Here is a 25,688-nt window from a genome sequence, read left to right as displayed (position 1 = left end):
TATTCTATATTAAATAATAGTTTTTTAAATATATTTATATAATATTTCCGGGTCGGTGTTTTTGTCCAAAACCAGAATAAAAATTATTTTATTTTATTATTGCGAAACCGGAGGCGGAAAGCATCGTCCATAAACCACGGGAAATATTTTATTTTATTATCCGTTAAATTACAAATTACATTTAAAATTTTACAAATTTATTATATACAAAATTAAAATTTACATCAATACAATTAAGCTATAATTTAAATAGATAGATAATTATATTTTATTTCAAGGTATTGGGCTTATCTAAAAGGCCCAACAAAGAAAGCCCAAAATGAAAATCAAAGGCCCAAAAGGAAAGCCCAAAATGAAAATCAAAGGGCTTAGTGTATTATTATTATTATTATTATTTTGTTTTTATTATTGATTATTGTAATTTTAAATATTCAATTTCAGCCTGAAAAAAGCCATATTTAAAATTATAAATATAAAATTAATTTGAATGATATATATTTTTTAATTTCACGTGTTACCAAAATATTTTAAAAAAATAAAAGAAGAAAAAAATTCTAAAAAAAAAAAAATCTCAGCAACCCGAACCCAATTTCTGTTATCATTCGGGTTTGGTTGGTTCGGGTTATCGGGTTATCGGGTTGAAAGGTGCATCCCTGTCATCGGCACCCAATTTCTATTTCTCTGATTTCTCCCTCCACTTCTGCCTTCGTTTCCCTCGTTCTCTCCCATTCTGCCACTCCGTCGCAGTCGCAACCTCTCGCCGGCAAGCCCTACCGCCCATTTTATTTCTTCTCTCTCTCTCTCTCTCTCTCTTTGCTGCAACTGCTGCCGCCGCCACGTCACACCTTTTCCCGCAGCTCTCTCCATCTCTCCGTCGGTCGCCGCCAAGGTCCGATTTACGCTTCTTGCCTATCCTCCGACACTAATTTCCCTTTACAATACTTGCGCCTCGACTAGGTATGATGGAATCGGGCCCTATCATTGTCTTAGTTCTTTGAAAACTGTTTTATTTTTCTTCAACATTGTACGAGGTCGCCAATTCATTATGATTCTAATTACATGTTCACTTTATGTTTTTCTTTTAAGCAAGCATATCATCCGGTGTTAATATGTTTTTATTTTTTTTGGTTTGTTCGAAGAGAAGTGGGTATCAGATGGGTGGCGAAACATATGGTGATTCCCAAGACGAAAGGGATGAAGGTAAGCCAGTTGATTTAAACCAGTTCTAGGCTCTTTGTTTGAATATATATATATATATATATATATATATATATATATATATATATATATATATATTATTGTTGCTCTTATTATTTTTACGCTCGGAAGTTTACAGTTTGCGGGTCTAAACATCTTTTCTTTCTTATTGGTCTCTTCATCTTAGATATGAGTGAGATTGGTGGAGCAAACTGAAATTATGAATTTTTATTAATGTCAAATATGGTATTGGATACCTTGGGTTTCTTATTTATAGGCTCAGTATGGAAATGAAGTTAAAATATAAGACAATGAACTCATAGTGAACGATGAAACTCCTTAATTCTAATTTCCACAGTAGTTATGAAAATTTATAATGATACTGGCTACTAAGCAACTAGTAACTTAACTCATGTTAATGAAATCAGACACGAGTTACCTACAAAAGTTTCCTCCCTTCTCCCCCAACAGAAGTACTTGTTCTGGAGTAGAAACCACTGTCCAGCCCACTAGTAGGATTTAACCATATTTGAGACATTGATTGCACTTGGAATGTGAAGATCTCGAGGTAGTTCAATGACATAAGAATTAGGGGCGACTAAGGATCACGACCACCTTTCGGGGAACTCCTCCATCTGTCCTTTTGTGATTAGGGGCGTTTCCTGTTGTGGCTTTCCAGGTTTATGTGATTTTGTGGGGCCTTTGTGTTGTGAGGAGTAATAAAAATTTTAGGGCGTTGAGAGACCAAAGGAGGAGGTGTGGTCCCTTGTTAGATCCATACTTTCCTCGAGGATTTGGCTCTAAGGCTTTTTGTAATCCTGTAGGAAGTTACTTTGGAGGATTGAAGCCCAAGTTTGGCTCTTTTTGGTGTGGACTTTTTTTTTATGCCCCTTATTTTTTCTGAATAAATAATTTCGTTTCTCGTTAAAAAAAGGAAGAAAAGTTAATACCTTTGATTGTATCACGAGGGAGTCTTTTGTGCTGATTGGGCTTCAATTCTATATCCTTTGTAGGAGGGCATTTGAGGATATTGATCACACTCTTGGGAGTTGGCAATATTCCTCTCTTGTCTGGAGTCACTTTTTCATAGTGTTAGGTTCTTATTGGGTTCCACCTATTAAGTGTAGGTCCATGGTAAAAAAAGTTTCTTCTTCACCCTACCCTTTTGTGTTATGGGTCTCTTTTTGTGGCCTGCTGATTTTGTGGGGTCTTGGTTAGAGAGAAGCAGTAAGATTTTTAAGGAGATTGAGAAATTGAGCGAGGAGGTGCTGTCTCTTGTGAGGTTTCATGTTTCTCTTTAGGCTTCAATACATGAGGACTTTTGTAATTATCCTTTAGGTCCCATTTTGTTAGTTTGGAGTCCCTCTGTTCTAGTTTGTCTCCTTTTGTTGAACTTCCTTATTGTTTTCCCTTTGTATTATTTTCTTTCTTTATTCTCTTTGCATTCTCAATCAAAGCATGGTTTTTGATTAAAGAAAATTTGGGAAGAATAATTTCAATTTGCATAGTTACGTTATTAACTCTTATCAGTCATTCAATCATGGTGACATTGTTAACTTTTGCAATTTTAAATTCATTTTGAAAACTAAAAATAAAAAACTGTGTATTATTGTGGATCATGAGTAGAAAACTGTGTTTATGTACTTATGATATTTTGACTGCAGATGATGATGACTATGAGGATGCTGGTGGTGGCAATCGATTATTGGGGTTTATGTTTGGGAATGTGGATAATTCTGGTGATCTTGATGCCGATTATCTTGATGAGGTAATATTATTGCTCCTAGTTCTAGTGGCATTTTTGTAGAACTAGATCTGTTGGAGGACAGTGTGCCAGAAAGATGTAAGCTATGGGCTCATTCTATTAGAAGATTGCTGTACCAAAATACTGGTTTTGGCACCGTGGATTTTGCAACTAGACTTGTTATCTTCCAAATATGATCTGTTGAAGTCTGAAAATTCTTAAGAAAACCTTAACTTGTTACACTTGTAACAATTAGTTCTTTCAGTAATCTGACCTTTCATCTTATTTGTCTGACACTTAATTTTCTCATTAATATCATATTATGGATGCTTTGGAAATTATCTTGTGTTCTAGGATGCAAAGGAACATCTGGCTGCACTGGCGGATAAGTTGGGTCCAACTTTGACAGATATTGATGTAAGAATTTTTATGATTCTGAATATCCTCTATAGTTTTCATTTGGTTTTGTGGACTTCGTATGTAGCTTCCTGTGTTCGTAGACCATCTCTCATTGCTCTTTAATAACATTCAACTACTGCATCTGTATCTTTCAGAGTTTGATAGTTTCTTTTCCCCCTTCTATCTTTTTCTTTGATGCCTGCAATTTTTCAAAATTTTCAGTTGTCGACGAAATCACCAAAAATACCATCTGATGCTGTTGAACCAGGTGAAGTTGTATTTATAAATTTACCTAGTAGTCTTCCGAGTTTTATTTTTATGTTTGATACCTTTATCTTCAAATACATTTTCACGAGAGGTGCTAAAAATATTTTGTGAACTGTGCTTTTTTCTGATCTTAATAATGAAAGCTACTTGATAAATATTATTGTTAGCTGGGTGCTTCCGCCATTCTACAGACTGATGACTTATAATTTGTTCAGTTTTAGGGCTTTCTAACTGAACCTTTTGTTTATTTTTTAAATTGGAATTGGGATCATAATCTTAGGTGTTTTTTTAGTGCGTATTTATTGTTAGAGAGGTTGATATACTGATGAGGTCATGATAGGTATGGTTATGTTGTAGGTTCCTTGGTTATTCCTCCGGTATCCATGAAACGTACCACCTTTATTTTTTAGTAATAGCCTTCTCAAAATTTCATTTAATTTCCTTTTCATTTATATCAAAATCATGATTATCATATATATATATATAGGAAACAAATTTTAATGATGTATGAAATGTACAAAAGAGGGGCGGAAGTTTGAGCGAAAGTGGGTGTAAAAGATTTTCCAATTGGACAAAAGTGAAGATTACCAATAAGAGAAAGAGGAGGTGAATTTTCACGAAGACAGAGCTAAAAAGGAAATTTGTTAAAAAAAAAGCTGTCAAGGAATCTTCCTTCCTCGTTTAAAAGTTGATGATTCCATTCTATTCATGTAATCCACAAGAAGGCTCAAATTAGTTGAGGAGGCTGTTCAGATTAAAGGGGTAGACGTAGACTAGTGGAAGGTGGAGAGTAACTCTTTTCAAACCCTGTCTGCATCATTACGAGTAAGAAATTGTGCTTCTGAAAGCAAAAGCAATCTTGTAGAGAAGTTCCCTTTGGAGTCAATTTTTTTAGAACCATTCGTCTTTGGGATGTGTTAAATGCACAACTCTCCATACATCAAAGTGTCTAGGACTAAATTGTTACAAACTATAGTTTAGAGATTAAATTGTTACTTTTTATGTAAGTTAAAGGGCCAAAAGTGTTTTTTGACCTATCCAGTTAGTTCAAAACTACCCTTACAGATAGTTTTAGATGAAACCCTTAACATTTTCTTTCACAAATGCCCTTGAATTTTCAAAATGGTTTCAAAAATACCCTTTTAACATCTAAAAATGTTAAAAAAATATTCTTGAATTTTCAAAAGTTTCATTAATACTCTTAATTTTTTAAAAAAACTTCAAAAATACTCTTACCGTTCGTACCTCGTTTCAAAAATACTCATGAATTTTCAAAAGTAACATTAAAAAGTTTGGAGATAATCTATGAGGTGTTGATAGACAGTTTTCGTCTATATATCGACAATAATAATTTTTTTTTACAAAGGTAAAGAGTGTTAATGCTATTTTAAAAATTTCATGGGTATTTTTTAAACATAATACTAATGGTCGATATTCTTAAACATTTTAAGGGTATTAATGAAACTTTTTAAAGTTCAAGGGTGTTTTTGAAACACTATTAAAAGTTCAAGGGTAATTTTGGAATACAGTACTAAGGGTTTCCATCCAAAACTAACAGAATGGTATTTTTGGGACTTCTTTGAAAGTTTAAGAGTATTATTGAAACTTTTGAAAGTTCAGCGGTATTTTCGAGACAAAATACAAAGCTAGGGTTATTATATTTGTTCATAATAACCTTATGCCATAGTGAATGGGCCTCTAAGGGGAAGCGCGACAACCCTTTAGCTAGATGGGCATTATTATGAGTTCAACTTCCTAAGAAAATATTAATTATTTGATACCAGCTATAAAACACGGACATATGCATAATATAATGGCAAAGTGTTGATGTCGGACACACGTCCTCTCGAACGTGCTTTTGGCATGTGTCCAACACACTATATTGTGTGTCCATTTTTTTTTTGTATTTATCATTTTTGGACACACGAGGGCACACTCTCAGACACTCGGTTGGCATGAACACATGTTTTGGCAATCGAGGTGTTTGACCCTCTACTCTTGAAGATTTTTTTTTTTAAAAAGAAGAGTTGAATAAAAGGATGAAGAGTTTTTAGAAGGAGACGAAAAGACAAAGGAGAAGAAGAATAGAAAAAAAGAAAAGAAGGAAAAAGTTGAAACCAGAAAAGAACCCAGGAGAAAAAGAATAGGGAAAAAAAAAAAAGAATTAAATGGTAGAAGTAGAAAAGACATGCAGAGGTTGAGGATGGAAAAAAAGAATAGAATTGAAGAACAGACGGGCAAGGAGGAGAAGAAGAATAGGTTGAAAAAGGAAAAAAAAAAGGAAGAAGAATAGACGTACACAGAGGAAAAGAACAGAAGAAGGAAAGAAGAAAAGACATGAAGAAAAGTTGAGAAGCATTAAGTGCTTGTTGCATGAGCAACTGCTAGATGGCAATATACTTCCTCATAGGATCGTGTCTAGAAAAACTAAATAGGGCTGGTTGAGCCAAATGGCAGTTTACTCCAATAAAGAAAAGTGTCTGGCATGCTTAATAATCAATACTTAGATCACCCTTTTTTTAGTACCTTAGATTTCTTTTCTAGAAAATTTATCTCTATATCCCTTCTTTTTCTAACCTAGTTTAGTTATTTTTTTAAAAAAGATTTTGTAATATTTTATGCTTTTAGAATGGAGTATGTTATTATTATTATTTGCCTATGACGTATCCAACGTGTCGTGCCCTACTTTCTTAGAAATTGACATGTCACTGTGTTTGTGCTTAGGATATCAATATGGTGGTTCAGTAGAAAGAATATCCTCATTTAAGCACGATGCATATTTAGTTCTTCCAAATGTAGGAAATGATTCTTGAAAACTAGGAGTTCTTTGGATCAAGCTTGTTAATGGTTCTTGACAGGAATGGTTATTTCTGTGCTTGCTGGAAAATCCTTCAATTGATTTGCGGGTGCCACAAATTTTAGGGCTATGTTTTGGTTCTTGAGAATGGAAAGATTATATTATAGCTAAACTGCTAAGGATCCTTGGATGATATTTATGTGTGTGTATGTTTAGTCTTATTTAAAAAAATCAAAAGAAAAGAAGTATTCAAGTCTTACCTTGAATGTTTCATCTTGATGATGTGTACTTTATATTTTTGTTCATTCTGGTTTCTTATGCAAGAATTAAGAAATACTTTTTAAGCTTCTTGTTAGATAGTTCCAATCCGCTAGGAGAAATGATTTTTCTAGGCAATCCTGATGTAACCTAGGATCTAGTAGAAGAACATTTGAGACTCTTTACTCAACATCGTTAGACAATTATTATAAAGCCCGAACCCCATTATATAGGCTATCAACTAACTGAACCAAATAGAAACTGTACTAACTAAAAAATTAATAACAAGCTACCTACCTAATAAAATTAGCCGCAAACTAGGGCAACTGAACTCTTAAATCCTTTCTTTTAGCTTTTCAACCGTTGATGAAAAGTTCTATTTCTTGTTTATAAAAAATAAAACCACTAATAAGTAGAACAAAAGGGGAAATAAAAGTCCCCCCTTGCACTATATCACATCCATAAGGAGTACAGTTCAAGCATTATTTTAAGTACACAATTCATCTGTCCACTGCCCTCATCATCTCACTTTCTTTGACTGGACTGGTGGGGGGGATTTTTGTTCTCAGATTATGATGCGAAGGCTGAAGATGCAATCGACTATGAAGATATTGATGAAGAGTATGATGGTCCAGAGATTGAAGCTGCTGGAGAGGAAGACCACTTATTGCCAAAAAAGGAATATTTTTCTGCTGAAGTTTCTTTGCCTACACTGGAGCCTACAGCTTCTCTATTTGATGATGAAGATTATGATGAAGACATTGAAAAGGTGCACGAAGTTGCAAATAGAAGCGTTGTAGCTCCAAGCATCCATGCAGCAGGTACCTGTCACCATTCTCTACATGATTATCACTATAATTTCACTTACTACTAAAGGACCGTCTCATATAGCTAGAAATTTTCTAATTGTGTTTGTTTTGCCTGTCATGATGTGGTTTGTTGGATATACAACTTTTGTATATTACTGAATTGATTTTGAGTTGTAGTCACTAGTTTTACTTTTACATTCATCATGTTTGATACCTTACCTTTTTATTGGTGAGAGCTTTTCTGTACATTCCTCATCTTTGTTTGCACTTCAAGATGCCTTTTCTACTTCACATGTTTTTGTATTTCTGCCTAAAATTTTATTCCTAATGGTAGAGAGGAAATTTTATGGCGTACATATGGGAATTAAACGTTTTTTTAGTGAGCTTTTCTGGAATATAGTCAGATTAGTATTTTGAAGTTGGGTTATGTTTCTTTTCTTGAATAGTTAGTTAGTTATGGTTTCGTAACAAAAAAAAAAAAAAAAAAAAAAAAAAAAAATTTCTGTAGGTCCATTTTTGGTTTGCATCTGTAGGTCCATTTTTTATATGGGTGAATGAATTTGGTTCACGTGTCATAAGTTTCTGATTCAAGTTTCTTTCTTCTGGGTTTAAGAGATCCATGTTTAACCAATTATTGTTTTTTTTTAAGAGTAGAAACCAATTCCATAGATGAACCAAATAAAGAGGTAAAAACCCCAAAGCACCTATTGGTGGACAACATGTAAGTTCTAGAGTCTTGTTCCAAAATCTTGAAGCTCAAATCCCGATTAAGGATCACTTCTAGGATTAGGATAGGGAATGACAAACCAATTTTGTTTTGGGGTTCCACGTTTTATAAACAGACTTTTCAGTCATTTATCCTTACCTTTATATGCTTACTGGATGATAGAGAATTTTGATATATTAGTCGTGAGCTGGAGGATTGGGCAAAGCTGCCAAATGAGACACTTCTAGAAATCCTTAGAGAGTGACTCTGAGGGGTTTTTGTTTTCCTCTTAGTTTGTTTGGTGTTTTGCAAATGATGAATTTTTCTTTCCGTTTGTTTAGTGTTTTGTAAGTGATTAATTTAAAACATATTTCTAGGAGAATAAGTTGGTGGGGGATAGTTCCTCTATTCCTTGTTTCATCGTTTGCACCATTTATCTTTTATGTGGAGTCACTTGGTGACCTATTTGTCACATCTTGTTGGGAGTTCCACCACTCTCAATCTTGGGTTTGTTGTCTTTTGTTTCATAGGAAAACGATGGATATTGTGTCCTTTGTCTCTGTTCGAGGGTTTTTCTATTACTTCAAGGAAAAGGTACATTTGTCTTTCGCAGTCCCTCATTCGGGTTTCTTGTAGGTCCTTTTTCACCGTTTGGAGGAAATTATTCTTCATGCGCCCTTTCGAGACAAGGGTAGCTTTCTTTGATTTTTTGGTTCCTTTTTGGGGTAGTTTTCTTTGGTTTTTTGGTTTTTGCACAGTCTCATGGAGCCTTTGCCGAGGAGAAACAAACAGATTTTTGGAGGGGCTGAAAGTTTTTGGGAGGAGGTTTTGTCCTTTGCTAGGTTCACCCCATCTCTTTCGGTTTTTTCGTACAAGGATTCTTTAAGTCTTACTCTGGGAGAATGGAGTCCTTGTTTACTTTTTTAGTTTAGCTTCTTGTTGTGGGCTAGTTTTTTCGTTTGTTCCATTCTTTTATTATTTCTCAATGAAAGCTTGGTTTCAACAAGAAAAGAAAAATTATGGAGACTGGTAGGTGTTTTTGCCTAAGCCTTACAAGACATTGCTAAAATGTGAAGCTCTGTAGCCAACCTAAGCATAGTTCGACTAGTGAATACATATTTCCTTGACCAAAAGATCAAAGGTTCGAATTTTCAGTCCTACATGTTATTAAACTAAAAAAGAAAAGTGAATGTATGCATTTGGTCTACTCTTGCTTAGAGGTCGTGGGGCACACATTACAGAATCCCACTCAGAATCCTCATTGTGTTTTTTCTCCAAATTGTTATGTTATCTGTTAAGGTAAGGAGAAGATAGACATTTGTTCTCTAGTAATCTTGCAACTTTCTTTTTATTTGTGGTGAGGCTCTTTGAGAAGTGATACCATACTGTTGGCCTCAAAGTGCAAATCAGGAACAACTAATAAAAAAGCCAAATTCATTGTCAACAGGCTTTCATTGTGGACTTGTGTTAGATCTGTGTCCTATTTGATTATAATGGTAATTTCTGTAGTTAATTCTCTGAAGTCTTATAACATATGATAGCAAACCCTTTAATCATGTAAGAAGAAAAAATATTTGTGATATTTTTAGGGCATTAAGTTTAACCGATCAATCATGTTTGCTTCTCTTCTTTTGTTTTTTATGAATGTTTTCCCTTCCTTTTATTCCTTCACTGTCAGCAGTAAGGAATTGATATTTGACCAATTTAATCATGATTCTTCCAGATGAGCAAGGTGAATACCTTGAGGTGGTTTCTGAAGGGGAAAAATCTTTGGCAGAAGATGATCTACCGTCTGTCCCCTTCAATAATGAAGTTATAACCAGTAGTCCAGAAGAATTGTTTGAGGTTGGTTTACGATTTGATTTTTCTTCATTTTGGATGTAGATTTCTTAAGGTGAATTTGTTTGTCGTGTTAATTGTATTGGATCTTGTTTTGTTATCTTTTTTCTTTTGTTATTTTGTTTTGACGAGAAACCTAAGTTTGTTGATTTCTTGTGTCCACCTTGAACTGTTGTTTCCTAACCTGATGCCCATTGTGACAGAGAACTGTGGTAAGTGTACCTCAGAAATTTAAATTGTTCAACCAGTTCGGTCTCTTTAAAGGTCAAACTTCGTTTTGTTCTCTCTTCTTGCAACATAATTTATCGTTTTTAGTTGGGAGGTAGTCAGTCTGTTTTAGACTTTGCATTGATACCACCATGTCTAAAGCTATCATTACTATTCTCTCGCGTAATTGTTAACAGGAGACACCTGAAGTAGAGAAGCGGATGCAAGAGGAGAAGGCTCATACTTCCTTACCTGTATTGTGCATGGAGAATGGGATGGCAATCTTACAATTTTCTGAAATTTTTGGTGTTCATGATAGTTTGAAGAAAAAGGAGAAGAGAGATTCTAGATATTGTTCTCGTAGAGGTGCATGTCCCACAAACATTATATGCGCTTCCTATTGTCTTTATGATGTCATCTCAGAGCGTTAACTGTTAATTAATTTATAATTGTTTCAAACATAATTTGGAGCTACATCATGTGATGAAACAGTGCTTTGGGATTGACAAGTTGGCAATCAAATGCTTTTCTCCATCTATCATATGCTTCAGCTGATAATTTTTTTTTGTCTCATTCTCTCTTCGTCTTTTCAGATAAGTATAGGTCAGCAGATGTATCCGATATTGTTGAAGAGGATGAGGAGGCATTCTTACATGGTTCCAGTCGAGGTGTATCATGTATGAAACCAGCATATGTTGTTAAAGATGATACTACTATGTTAGATGATCCAGAATATACTAAATTCGGCGCTGTGCATGGGGGTGATGTAATGGCTTCGAGAGTGGAGTGGCAACAAAAAGACCATTGTTGTGGTGCAGAACCTACGAAAGAAGTTGTTGCAGAAAATATTACCATCGGATCGAATTCATTATTGTTTCAAAAATTGTACCCTCTGGATCAGCAAAACTGGGAAGAGAGGATTTTGTGGGACAACTCTCCGGTTTCAAGTAAAAACTCTGCTGGGAGTTGTGAGGTATTTGGATCTGATATGGAAGCTTCAGTTAGTAGTGATGTGGAACCACAAGTTTCTATACAGATTGTTGGATCAGACCACCGTATTGATCCTGATGATGAGGACCAGAGTCTTTACCATCACAGTTTTCCGTTATTGGAGCCTTTTGGCTCTAGAAAGTTTTCAGGAACAGAAGAACCTTTATCACCGGAAATTATTTATCATCCTCAGATGTTGAGATTAGAATCCTGGAAGGATGTGGAGGATTCTTGCCAATCAGATTGTATAAAGGAAAATAATCCAGATGAGCTTCAAAGTAATGCTATCAGAAGCTTTAGCAAATTTTCCCCGAAGAACAGAAGAATGCTGGAAGGTTCTTGGTTAGACAAAGTATTATGGGAATCAAATGCACCTATTGAAAAACCAAAATTTATCTTTGATCTTGAAGATGAACACATGCTTTTTGAAATTTCAGATGAAAAGGAATCTAAGTACATTCAGTTCCATTCTGGAGCTATGATTTTAACACGGTCATCACTGTCAGTCAATGGAAATTCTTTTGAGATATCAGGCAGTGGAGGTCAAGGTGGCTGGCGATTTGTTTCCAACGACAAACACTACTCCAACAGAAAAGCATCTCAACAACTTAAATCAAATTCTAAAAAACGTTCTGTTCATGGCATCAAAGTTTTCCATTCGAGACCTGCAATGATGCTACAAACAATGAAGCTAAAGTTGAGCAAGTAAGACTGGATAAATAGTTAATTTATTTTGTTTATGAGATGACCATTATTGTTTGCACCTGCTAATGTAGTTTCAAATAACCTCATGGGACAATTGCTTTACTTTCAATACTTAGTATTGGAAGACTTGTAGCATATTTAATATCTTAGGTAGATAGTCACCATATTTCATTCACGACCTTAAAAATGCATTTACAATTTGTTTTTTGGTGAATGGGCTAATTCATGCCAGTTGAATTGTCAGATTGTCTCAATGTTGTATACTTGTTATAATTGATATGCATATTTGTGTATACAAGCATTGATACAACAAAAAAAAAAAAAAAAAACAAAGATGGTTCCATGCGCTCTGATTCATTAATTTTATTAGAATCTAGGAGCATTACGGAAGTGTTTCAAAGAAGAGTTATACTAACATAGGATCTGATTCTGACATAGAATGCATCGTCCCACAACAGGTTCAGATCTTCTACCTTTGTCGGGAGGGAATGACTATTCGTAGAAATTACCTTGACACTAAATAAGAGTGGTTTATTTTTCAATTATTTTTTCAATCAAATAAGAGAAAATACTAAATAATAGTACAAATGATTTCCCATCGGGGATGATATCATCTCATAATTATTTGTCTCAAGTTTAAGAAGAAATATTTATCTTTATTATGCATGGAAAATATGGAACGAGGAAAAGGGTGATTTTGAAGAAAAAATCTGTCTGAAGATATCCAGTTGAGCCATCAGCCTAGTTAGGATCAACTCTATATTATACTTTGGAAGATGTTGTGTTGAGCTCCACTTGACTGAGTTATAGCTTGCAACACAGTAGTTTTTGTGCCAAGCTGAACGCCATTTGATTTGTTTTGTTTTGTTATTTTTTGTAATTAATATTGAGTATGAGTATTATGTGGATACAATAAAACGATGAAAAAGTTATATGATAAAGAGAAAGAATGTTCAAGAATGGAGAGACCGGAAAGTCTCACGAAACCTCAATAAAGTTTGATCAATAACTATCTATGCACACTTTCCATTGTGCTTTTGGCTGATTGCTATACTCGATCAAAAGCAATTTTCACTCCATCGATGTGTTCTTTTCTACTTTTTTGCAGTAAAGAGCTAGCTAATTTTCATCGGCCTAAAGCTGTATGGTATCCCCATGATAACGAGAGGGCTGTCAGAGAACTGCAGAAGTTACCAACTCATGGACCTATGCAGATTATTCTGAAGAGTTTAGGAGGCAAAGGCAGTAAACATTTTGTTGATGCTGAGGAAGCTGTTTCGTCAATCATGGCCAAAGCTTCCAAGAAGCTAGGTTATCAAAATTTTTTTTTTGGGTATTTTTCACTAGTTTAACCTTTCTATTTGTATAATCTGCAATGTACGTGCTGTGCTGTATGATAACTTGTTTTCTTTTTTTCTTTATTACTTAATTATGTCATGGGACTCAATCTCTTTTTTTGCCCTTTTCCTGGTTAGATATGAAGCCATCTGAAATTGTTAAAGTATTTTATTCTGGGAAGGAGCTTGAAAGAGAAAAATCTTTGGCTGCCCAAAATGTGCAACCAAATTCCTTACTTCATCTTGTTCGTTCGAAAATATACATAATGCCGGGGGCACAAAATTTGCATGGTGAGAATAGATCTGTGAGATCTCCTGGAGCGTTCAAAAAGAAATCTGATCTTTCTGTGAAAGACGGACATGTGTTTTTGATGGAGTAAGTAAATGTTGCTTTCCTCTCGTATAATATTCGATGCTTTGAATACCGTGTTCATTTTGGGGTCTTCCATGTTCGTTGTTGCCTTGTTGTTTAGTTATTGACTTAATTTCTGTTTTAGTGTCTTGCTCATAGAAGGACTTATGCTGCATTGGTAAGCAGTCCCTGGATTTATTATTTGTTTATTCACATTATTTTAGATGAGCAAGTTCTTCGCGAGCTAAAGGCCGATTGCCAAATCCTGTAAATATTCTGCTAGTATGTCCCCTCAGTTAACAGAACGGAAAGGAAAATGCCCTTTAAAAAAAAAAAAAAAAATCCTAAAGCAATCCATTGAAATAAATTGATCATATTACTTCCTTTTTTTATTTTATTTTACATTTTAATGTTAGTTTGAAGAGTTTGTTCTGAATCCTTAATTGGTATTTGTTTATTTTAGTATTACAAGATATGTCTCAATTGAAATGCTTTGATCTTTTTGTTGTAATTTTCTTTATTTATCGCTTTCGTTTCTTATGTAATTTGAGCATTGTATCAATGAAAAGCTTCGTTTTTTGTTTAGAAAAAAAAAAAAGAAGGAGAAATCAGTTTTAGTTGCTTTCTAAAATCAAATTTGGAATGAACGTTAAATTTCATTGATGTTTTGATGGTTGTGTACTTGTGTTTGCTTTCAAAGATTTGTACCACCGGCTTTAGATGTTCAATTAATGTTGTTTTTGGCTTGCTTCACAGATTACTTCAATTATAATATTCGTCTAAACTTCTGAGAATCTACAGGAAAATGTAAATCTGAATGCTTTGGTAGTTCATCTTATTGGTTTGGAGTAAAATTTAGTTATAAAACATGAAAAGGTACGTACGTAGTGGGAAAGACTTAAAAAGAGCGTCCCGGCAACTTTATGAATAAAATCTCAAGCAAGGTAAGAACATTAAAACAGTCTTTTCTTATAAACAAATAATTTCAAAGGGATTGGTCGCATTATAATAGTTTTTACTTATAAACGAATCAATTGTATTGAAGACGTTTTACAATAGAAGAAATTAGTTTCTGGTTGTAATACCTATTGGCTTTTAGTTTTTCTGTCTTTAAGAGCCTCATTTTTCTATCTTCTTTTTTTTTTCATGTGCTTTCTCCACTCGTTTTTTTTTTCAATTTTTTTTATGGTTATATGAATTTATATTTATAAATGTGTGTGTGTGTATGTATCTATTATTTCTCTCTATAATTGTCATCCATTGGATATCCCTGTCAAGTTACAAAAGGCAAATAATGCTTGCTTCCTTGCACATACAAGTTAGTAATGTAATGGCGTGACATCCTATGCTTGCTTTCTGTTTTTATTTTATTTTTAATATTTTATTTTATGTTATAAAGAAGAAGATAAAGTGCTACTTATTTTATGAACTTTCAAACTAAAGTCTACCCTTCATAATTACCAATTATGTCATCTTTGTAGGTATTGTGAAGAAAGACCTTTACTTTTGGGAAACATTGGAATGGGGGCTAGACTATGCACTTATTATCAGAAATCATCCCCTGATGATCAAACTGGTGCAATGTTGCGAAATGGGGGGGATAGTTTAGGACATGTCATTATCCTCGAACCTTCTGATAAATCTCCTTACCTTGGTGATTTAAAAGGTGGATCGATACAGGCATCTCTTGAAACAAATATGTACAGGTCACCTATATTTTCCCACAAGGTTCCAATGACAGATTATATATTGGTTCGTTCTGCAAAGGGAAAGCTTTCCCTGCGACGTATTGACAAAAATTTTGCAGTTGGCCAGCAGGTTGGTTTTCTCTCTCTCTTTATTTATTTATTTATTTTTAATAATTGATCTTGCATAGTCGATTAACTGCATTCTTTTTTCTTGTTTTAACTTTATCAGACCCTGTCTAATATTTGGTTACTTAAGATCAAATTGATGGTTTGATTTTTTTTCTATACTTCAATAGATGTAGACTCTCTTTTTTGGGGATATTTTTAATACTGAAAGGATGAACTTTCTTGGAATTTTCTGGTTTAAGCACCATCCAAGACATTTTCAATTTGTTACTGTACATTAACAGATTATACAGTCTGAGTAAAAGGGTCTCATCTGCATGCAACTAAACCAATTTACATTATACTTCTTTATGAACAATAATGATATATATATATATATATATTTTCTGTACTTTTATGGTGTATCTAGATTGGGTGGAATATTATAATGTTAGTTGTTGTGGGAGAGATCTGGAGGAGGGTCTAGTCCTTAGGTTTAATGCTTTGCTTTGGACATTTGTTTCTAAAAACTCGTCATTATTCACTGGGTCTTTTTATTATTATTACTATTTATTTATTTATTATTATTTTTTAATTAGACTAGTTCCAATGTGGCTCTTTGTTGTATTTCCCTTTCTATAGGCCATCATTTTTTAGTCTATTTTTCCGTTGGCCTGTCCCTTGGTTGACTCCGTTGGTATTCTCATTTTCTCCATGAAAGCTTGTCTCTCAATTATTTTTAAAAAAATACTCTGCCTTCAAAATGAGGAGTTGATATGAACCAAGAAATCAATCATGCAAGATAAACTTCAAGGAAGCTGTGAAGAAAATGATGTTGAAATTTTCACAAGATGTTGCAATTTATGCCAATTAAAGAAGAATCAAGCTTCATTTATTCTTCGATGGTTACAAATCTTGGGTGGATGATAATCTAGAGTTATATTGTTTCTTTAATGTATTTTAAAGTTACATTTACAGAATCACTAATTATGGTTATAAAATATGAAGGTTACAACTCTTGAAATTTTTTATAAAGCCATGTTTGTTATATTTGTAAAGGACACTTGGAAAATGTAGTAAAAAGAGCATTTTTGCTTCCTTTAGCCAAGGCTAAGTTTCTTTGCAATTCTATGTAGTTTAGGTTGCACGTTTAGAATCATTCAAGCTTGACATGATTGATCTTGCTTCTAGAGTGATTCGAATCTCAAACAATTTGGGATCTTGCCCTTTTGTCCTCATTCTAGTTCTTTTATTGATTGAAGTTGAGTTCCTTGTAAGAAAAACTCCACATCCTCACAACTCCATATAATATCCTTCTAGACCAAGTTATCCAACCTGCAAGAAAATGTTCAGATTTGGCATCAATCAGCTGTGCCAAAGTACGTTTGCTCTCTATGGAAGCCTTGATAGTAGGCAAATTCTGACCAGCAGGTAGAATCTCGGAGGGAAAAAGTTAATTTTATTCAATCTCAAAAAATGTATTGTTGGGGACTATTCATTGTATATTTGGAAATTGTATAAAATAATGTATAGTTAAGTCTCTTTTCATTTGTCTCCGGAGGCAAGTGGATGAGTGATTGTTTGAAGCTGTTAGTGGGGCTTATCGCTGGAAAGAAATAAGAGAAGCTGTTCTTCAGTTGTGCTATTTGTTCTTTAGTTGTTCTAGTTCTTCATTTGTTCTATTTGTTGAAATATAGCCAGATGCAATCTAGTTACTTGTTCAGTTGTTCTATTTGTTGTTTCTCCTTTTTGTGTTTAATACATTTCTAGAACCTAAAGAGATTGAATGTTTAATATCCTGAATTAAACTGTCAGCATTAACTCTATTAAATGGTATTCTGTGCAGGAGCCGCTAATGGAGGTGTTTTCTCCTGGAACAAAGTCTCTTCAAACTTTCATGATGAATAGACTAACTTCGTATATATTCCGTGAGTTCCTTGCTGCTGAGAAGCATCGACGAATCCCTTATATCCGTGTTGATGAACTACCTTCTCAGTTTCCGTACCTGTCAGAGACTGTAATTAGGAAGAAACTTAAGGAATATGCTCTTCAACAGGTTAGTTCGTAGCATTTTTATGTGTATAATATAATTATAAGCTTCATTTGATAAACAGCCTGCCCTTACTTGTTCTTTATGTCATAAGTCGTACTTCAAGTTTATCTTCATTCTGGACTATTTACTCTGAAATTGTATAAAAAACTGCAGAGAAATTCTAGTGGACAGATTATTTTAATTAAGAAGCGCAATGCGAGCATTTCTTTGAAGAAAGATGCTGTGACACCGGAGGATGTAAGAAACATAAGTCCCTTTTCATTGGTTCCCCTTTCATTGATGAATTTATTTACTTCTGCTCTGCTTATGAATTAAATCTTTTTCTGTATTGATGACTATATGCTTTTTGAATAACTAGAGAAGAAATAGGAAAAATTCATTTTTTAGCATGTCTAGAAACTGTGACCCATATTCAACAAAATAAACTGAATGTAAATCTAGAGCATATTATAAGTTGTTGCATTGTTCTATTGTCCATTGTAATACCGTCTTCCTATGATATGTTAGGTATGCAAGTATGAGAGCATGCAAGCTGGTTTATACCGCCTCAAACATTTGGGAATTACAGAGGTTCATCCATCTGCAATTTCATCTGCAATGAGTAGACTTCCTGATGAAGCTATTACTCTGGCTGCTGCATCTCACATTGAAAGGGAGTTGCAGATAACTCCCTGGACCTTGAGTAGTAATTTTGTTGCTTGTACGACCCAGGTAAATAATCATAACTTATCTCCATAATAACAAGAGTCTGGTACATATCTGATATATTTTATTCGTGAAAGAAAAGATTGTGAAAGAAACTGGCATCCAAGTAACAGCTCAAGGGACTGTTTTCCATATTGTAAAAATTACACCAGTTAACTTGTTGGTGTCTGTAAACGAACTGATCTTTAAGTTGTTTTTCATGATATAGTTTCTATAAGTTCTTATTACTCATGTTTCAAAATGAAAAGATATTTGAATAGATTCTCTTGAACTACAATGTGAATTCTAAAATGGATAAATAATTGGCTATAAGGTAGAGGAAAATTGTTTACTGAAGAATGATATGATGATCGTCTGCTAATTTCATTCTTTTCNACTCAAATAAAAAAAGGGAAAAGAAAATATAGAGCGGATGGAAATTACAGGTGTTGGTGATCCATCTGGTCGAGGACTTGGATTCAGTTATGTTCGTTCAGTTCCAAAACCACCTATTTCTAATGCATCTTTGAAGAAAAAAGCAGCCTCTAGTCGAGGAAGCTCTGCAGTAACAGGAACAGATGCTGACCTACGTAGGTTGAGCATGGATGCTGCGAAAGAGGTACTTGCTTATCTATGGTAATATTGTATTCAGCTTTATTGCATCTTGAGAGTCCTTTCATGTTTCATACAAGAATTTTATGTGGTAGATAAAGAACTTTGGAAGAATGGAGGTGTACCTAAAAGTCATCTCTGGATCCTTTTTGTATTTTATATTCATACACTTAATTCAGACATTCTTCGTGATATAATGCATACATCAACTTCTTTATACTCATTGTCCACTTACTCTTTAATTTTCACCTTTGGTGATGGAGTCTGAAATTTCTTAACTATACATCCAGAAGTAGCTTTAACGTTGTTTCCTTGTTCGAATTAAAAATGCTGAGAGATAAAGGGTGATCTTGAGGGAGAGGGACAATGTAAAACAAAGAAAGAGGGCATGGGTGCGAAAAAAAAAGTAGGGGAAAGAACAAATGAAAGAAGCAGAGAGAAGAAAGAAATTAGGAATTATTTGTAAGAAGAAAAAAAAGAAAATTAATTTTTGATGTCATGTCATCATCATAATTAATATTATAAAATTGATAAAATATTTCTGGTAAACTTTTTTTTTTTTTTTGAACAAAATATGGAGCTTGTATTGATATACTGAAAAGAGACTATTGCTCAAGATACAAACTCTAAAAAGAAGTGAAAACAAAAACTGAACAATAGGAGTCAAAAAGCAATTACAAAGGAAATATAAAAGCGGGGCAGTTAAAGCAACTATCCTAGAAAGAAATACCAGCAAAATATTTAGAAAGAGTGCACCAAAAGGAAGCCTTTAAACATGCTGATTTGAAATGATCTGACCAAGGCAGCAGCTTGTCATGAAACATTCTCTGATTTCTTTCCCTCCAAGGTTCTGATTTATTTCCAGTTAACTGTTTATCATTGTAGGTTACAAAAAGCTAATGGTAGGAACCTTTTAAAACTATTTTAGAAAACTGTAAGTAAGATTTGAGAAATTATGAACTAACTAGTCTAGTGAAAAGTATAATTCTCTTAAAAACATCGTAACTTTTTACTTAAGAAAGAGGATGTTCTTATTTTCCAGCTCTATCTATTTATTACAGCCAAACCTTATATGTACTTCCGTGCTATTTTTATACCTATACTACCTTAAAATCTTCACCTTGTTTAATATTTCAGGTTCTTCTCAAGTTTGATGTATCTGAAGAACAGATTGCAAAACTGACCAGATGGCACAGAATTGCTATGATACGCAGGCTTTCAAGTGAGCAAGCAGCTTCTGGGGTACAAGTAGATCCAACAACTATCAGCAAATATGCACGTGGCCAGCGAATGTCCTTTCTGCAACTGCAGCGTCAGACAAGAGAGAAGTGTCAAGAAATTTGGGAACGACAAATTCAGAGTCTTTCAGCCTCAGATGGTGCTGAGAATGAGAGTGACTCTGAAGGAAATAGTGACCTAGATTCCTTTGCTGGAGATTTAGAAAATTTGCTGGATGCAGAGGAATTTGAAGATGAAGTTGATACATTTGAGATCAGACATGAAAAGACTGATGGGGTCAAGGGGCTTAAAATGAGGAGACGTGCATCCATTATTCAAACAGAAGATGAAATTGAAGATGAAGTTGCGGAAGCTGCAGAACTGTGCAGGCTGCTGATGGACGGTATGGATAACTCTTGACATTTGTATGCTTTGAGTGTTCATTATTATTAGTGACCACGTTTAGTCATTATACCAGGGAAAATTGCAATTAAACCCATCATTTAGATTTTTCAGTAGATTTGACATTTTGTTCCTGTGAATTTTATGAAGTCTTCCAAAGTTTTTGGTGATATTGACATTTTGAGCATAATCAATTGGAGAATCCTATTATCAGCTCATTTACTGACGTAATATTCTCCTCCTTAATTATGACGAGGATAGAAGAGCGTAGATGTAGCTTTTAGTCTGTTCTTATCTGTTTCCTAAAATAAATTATGACAAACTTCTTTTGAACACGAGTCAAATTCTTGGTGGAGTTGCCGACAACTCTGTTCTCTTATTACGTAAACCATTGTTTTCTTAGGTTATTATACACAGTTATGATACTTTCAGAAAGTTAGTAGGGTGATTGTGACCTGTAAACTGTATTATCCTTGGGTTTAGTTAGTTGGCTTTCAATATTCTTAGATGTGGTCCAAAAATGGTATATTTTGTAGTATCATTACTGTAATGGTCTCTAGGAGGTAGATATGAATCTGTTGGGTCATCATCTTGGCCGATACCTTGAATTATGTGGACCTCATTACTATTGTCTAGTAAGAATTTTCACTTTCAAGATTAATCGGATATGTTTTGTATCATCATTTGCCTGGCTAGTCATATCCTTTCTCTGGGCATGGTATATATCATCGAGGAAAAGTTGGTAGATTAAAAAAACCCATAAAGTTCTATGCAATTCCATCCATCATCAAAGCTTATTAGTCCCAAAATAGGTTACTTAGTGGAATTCACACCTCTATATGGGGCTAATGTAGAATCTTTTATACAGATGAGGCTGAGAGGAGGAGGAAGAAGAAGAAGAATAAAGTCATGGGAGAATCAACGTTGACCTCAGGCTTTCAAGCTAGTTTTGGTCTGGAGAATTCTGAGCAGATCAGGCATCTTGTTAGTATTGCCCAGCCTGATGTAACCTATATTTCTAAAGAAAATATAAGAGATCACAAGGAGGTATTACTATGTCATTTCCTTGCCTTCTTAAGCATGGGAAGAACTTTCTTTTCTCACATCTGAAGGTTGAGCTATAGATAATCATTACCGCATGATATGATGGCAGGTTGAACATATTATTAATAGAAAAGAAAAGTCCGCAAAGTTAAAACCCATGAAGAAGACTTATAGTTCAGAGATGAGCCTAATCAATAAGAAACTCAAGATATCAGGAGACAAAGTCAAGGTGAGTTGGTTCTTTTTTTTATAGTTGTATCTGTTGGTGGGACACTGGTATTTACTCGTTCATCCTTGTGTTTCAATATTATGAAAATATTCTACTTAGGAAACTATTGAAAATAACCTCAGTCCAAGGGTGTAACCTTAATCTCACGTCCTTGATTGTTTTCTCTTTTCTTAACTTTGTCTAGCTGGATACAATCTCTTATCGTATGATCAGGTCTTTTGTTTTTTTTTTTTTATGATGGATAGGTTTTAACTTCTATGGGACTTTTGAGACCTGTAGTCAAACAGTTCCCAGTCTTCATTATTAGAATTGATCCANTTTTTTTTTTTTTTTTTTTTTTTTTTTTTTTTTTGATGTTGTTACTTTAGTTTTGGTGATGGGAGTTATTAGGCTGGGGAGAAGGTGGACATAGGTTTTACGTCATTATTCTACCATATGCTGGTTGGAACCACATTAATCTAACCTTTTCTTGATCAGAATTTTAAGGAGAAGAAATCAGCTCGAGAGAGTTTCGTGTGTGGAAAATGTGGTCAGGTATGTAAAGTGTTTAGATAAGTATTTCTCGTGCTTGAGCCCCGAGTATTCTAACCTTTCTGAAGTTTGTTTTGTTGTTCTCAGTTTGGTCACATGCGGACAAACAAGAATTGCCCCAAGTATGGAGAAGAACTTGAAACACCGGACACAACAGATCAAGAAAAAGTATCAATAAAGTCGAATACTATGGATCCATCAAATCAATCCAATCAGAAAGCTCAAACCAAGAAGGCTACACCTAAAACCGCAGCAAAAATTTCAACAACAGAAGCATTTGAGGGTGAAAAATCCACGTTGATGGCAAAAGTTCTTCCAGTCAAATTCAAATGCAGCTCAACTGACAGGCTTTCTGACAATCTTAGTCCTGCACTGCCACAGACTTCTGACTTGCCGGTCAATTCTGACAATGAAACAGGAAAGTCCGTTGTTAAGGTTAACAAGATCACATTTTCAAAGAAGAGAACTGAAGACGTTCAGTTTCAGTCTCATAAACCCTCAATTGTGATTCGACCTCCTGATGCAAAAAAAGTTTCAATTGATGCTCATAAACCTTCGATTGTCATAAGACCACCAACAAATATTGATAGGGACAAAATTGAATTTCCGAGACGAACTGCTGCCATAATAAGATCAGCAGCTGAAATAGATAAAGAGCAGCTTCACAAAAAACTTGTAATCAAACGGCCAAAAGAGGTTATTGATGTGGACCGGTGTGGTTATGATGGGAGTGTTGGTATGGAGTACCGGAAGACTAAAAAAATAGTTGAGCTGTCAAGTTTTGAGAAGCATACAAGGCCTGGGAGTATGAGTTCAGCCGAGTCTGGAAAAAAGAAAGCTAGAGAAGAACATAGATGGTGGGAAAAACAGGAGAAGCGGAGAAAGGAAGAGAGACTAAGAGAAGAGGAGGCGAGGAGGGTTTACAATGAAGAAATGGGAATGCGGGAGGAACAAGAGAAGTTAGCAGAGATTAGACGATTTGAAGCAAGCATTAGAAGTGATAAGGAGGAAGAAGAACGTCTAAAAGCAAAGAAGAAGAAGAAGAAACGAATCCCGGAAATAATGAATGATTATGTGGAAGACCCCAGATCAAGAAGAATGGATAAAAGGGTTGTTCTAGAAAGAGACCGTAGTTTTAAAAGGAAGCCCATTGAATTGGGAAGACATGGTGCAGAGCATGCATCATCTACAAAGCGCCGTAGAGTGGGAGAGGTATGTTTGTGCTTTTTAAGATTTTCTCTACTTTTGTGCTATTCACTTAGCTACATTCATTGATATAATTTTCGTTGCAGGTTGGTTTGTCAAATATCTTGGAGCGGATTGTCGAGACCCTCAAAGAGAGGTACGATATTTCTTATCTCTTTTTAAAACCAGTGTCCAAGAAGGAGGCTCCTGATTACCTGGATATCATAGAGCGCCCAATGGATCTTTCTACCATTAGAGAGAAGGTTAGAAGGTTGGAATACAAGACCCGGGACGAGTTCAGGCATGACGTATGGCAGATAATGTATAATGCTCACATGTACAACGATGGGCGCAACCCAGGTATTCCTCCCTTAGCAGACCAGCTTTTGGGTCTTTGTGACAATCTGTTAGACAAAAATGATGATGAATTAACCGAAGCTGAAATGGGAATCGAGTTTAGGGATTCGTAGGGGAGTACATATCAAAACGTGCCTTTGTGTATCATATTACATAATAGTGTAGTGTAGCAAGGCGGAACTCTCATTCCCATGGCCAGATAGTTTAACATACTATTCTATTCCATTAGAGCTTTAGGAAATCCAGTTGCCATTGCTGGTGAGAGTAAAAGGGTATGAAGGCAGGCTTAGAACACAACCATGGTTATTAGAATGTTGTGCCAAAAAAGTTGATGAGAGATATGGGGGATAGAACTCGTGGATAGAGAACCAACCTTCTTTAGAGTATCGTAGCGATGTATATAAACCCGCGATCAAAATATTTTTGGGTTTAAGAGAAATATTTTATTGCCCCCATAGTGTAACATAGTGGTGTATTTAAAATCCGAGTTAATCTCTTTTTTTTGGATTCATTAGAATGTATTTTATTGTCCAACATTGCTATTTTATTGTCCAACATATACGATGATTTGTCTTTTTTCCCCATCTTCATTTTCTTGACTCGAGAAATAATAGTTTTCCTGTCTAATTATTGTATGCTGTTCCAAGTGTTGCTGGCTCATTGTAACAAGTTTGTCGATATTTCTCTGTTGAGTTTGTTTGATCAGCATTGATCCGGAAAGAAATGTAGAAAATAGTATTAGATTCCAGATTGGTTGAAGAGGAGAAGAAACATTTCTTATAAGGATGTGAAAACCTCTTCCTAATAGACGCGTTTATAAACTTTGGGGGAAAGTTTTGAAGGGAAAGCCTAAAGAGGAAAATATTTGTTAGCGGTGGCTTTGGGCTATTATAAATGGTATTAGAGCTAGACATCGGGCGGTGTGCCAGCGAGGATGTTGGGCCCCAAGGAGGGTGGACCGTGAGATCCCACATCGGTCGGAGAAGAGAACGAAACATTTCTTATAAGGGTGTGGAAACTTCTCCCTAGCAGACGTGTTTTAAAACCTTGAGAGGAAGCCTATAATGGAAAACTGGACAATATCCGGTAGTGGTGAGTTTGGGTTGTTACAACATGCAACCACACTTCAAAGAAAAAAGAAGTCGAGTTAGCTAAATCAATCTTTCTTTTCTTCCCGAAACTGTTTTCTTTCCTCTTGATTGTGAGTCTCTTGTTTCAGTGAACTCTCTATCAAGAGACTTTCAATGTCATAGCTAACAATTTTTGGAGTAGTTGACTCTATCATAGGGTGTGTTTAAATTCTTTACTTGCTTTGGTACTGAATTGAGTTTTTTAGGTGACGTTATTAAATGTCTTCCATAACATTTAAAACACACGAGAAAACTTTTGGTAACTTAGAGGGGACGCTATAATAAAGTGATCATAGCAATAACTTCAATATAGTCTTGTGAACATTATCCGACTTTACTCCATCCTTAAATCAATTACCCAAATAACCATCAACACTGTTTAAGAGTTCCACTCCCAGCTCAATTGATATAGCCGGGATAATTACTCTTATTAACACTAATAGAACCATACGAACATATTATAGCCTTGAATGAAAATTTAGGTAGTCTAAAAGGACACGACTAGTAAACCCTAATCCAAATCTACTTCTCTTTTGGACACGGGTTTAAACAAATTGAACTAAATCAGTCTTTTCAACTACAATCATGTCTTCAAACTTATGAGAATTATTCATCGATGAATTCACTCTAAGCCACTCGTTTTGTTCTTAGAAGTTCCAAACTTTCTTGCAATTATCTCATAGTAGAAGGATCTCGAAAAAGACATTATTTGCTAAAAGACCCCTCCCNTACAAGCATTAAAAACGAACATTCACTTTTCACGGGTATTGGGTTTAAATAAGGAAAAAAAAAGGGAAAGCAAATACATTAATGTTTGGTTGCACCAAAAGAACAGATTGAGAG

The 25,688-nt window shown here is 34.8% G+C and overlaps 1 protein-coding gene across 4 annotated transcripts; it reads left to right on the top strand.

Annotated features, from left to right (window-relative positions):
- Positions 1–689: 689 nt before the first annotated feature.
- Positions 690–24,299, top strand: LOC111778232 (transcription initiation factor TFIID subunit 1). Of its 4 annotated transcripts, none has more exons than XM_023657936.1 (22): positions 690–889; positions 1,145–1,200; positions 2,862–2,965; positions 3,296–3,358; positions 3,563–3,608; positions 7,232–7,483; positions 9,901–10,022; positions 10,421–10,589; positions 10,817–11,918; positions 13,027–13,229; positions 13,394–13,631; positions 15,089–15,425; positions 17,247–17,456; positions 17,607–17,690; positions 17,961–18,164; positions 18,550–18,756; positions 19,887–20,370; positions 21,238–21,416; positions 21,523–21,642; positions 22,120–22,176; positions 22,261–23,385; positions 23,466–24,299. In XM_023657936.1, the coding sequence occupies exons 2-22, from the start codon at positions 1,155–1,157 to the stop codon at positions 23,826–23,828; spliced, it is 5,715 nt and encodes a 1,904-aa protein (XP_023513704.1). In that variant the 5' UTR covers positions 690–889; positions 1,145–1,154; the 3' UTR covers positions 23,829–24,299. The 4 variants fall into 4 exon arrangements, with proteins under 4 accessions (XP_023513704.1, XP_023513703.1, XP_023513702.1 ...); XM_023657935.1 differs by having other exon boundaries at positions 1,140–1,200; XM_023657934.1 differs by having other exon boundaries at positions 690–957.
- Positions 24,300–25,688: the final 1,389 nt, after the last annotated feature.

Source organism: Cucurbita pepo, chromosome LG17, assembly GCF_002806865.2.
Source record: "Cucurbita pepo subsp. pepo cultivar mu-cu-16 chromosome LG17, ASM280686v2, whole genome shotgun sequence".
Lineage (NCBI taxonomy): Eukaryota > Viridiplantae > Streptophyta > Magnoliopsida > Cucurbitales > Cucurbitaceae > Cucurbita > Cucurbita pepo.
Note: the sequence above shows the minus strand (reverse complement) of the source record. Positions and strands in the feature narration are given on the sequence as shown.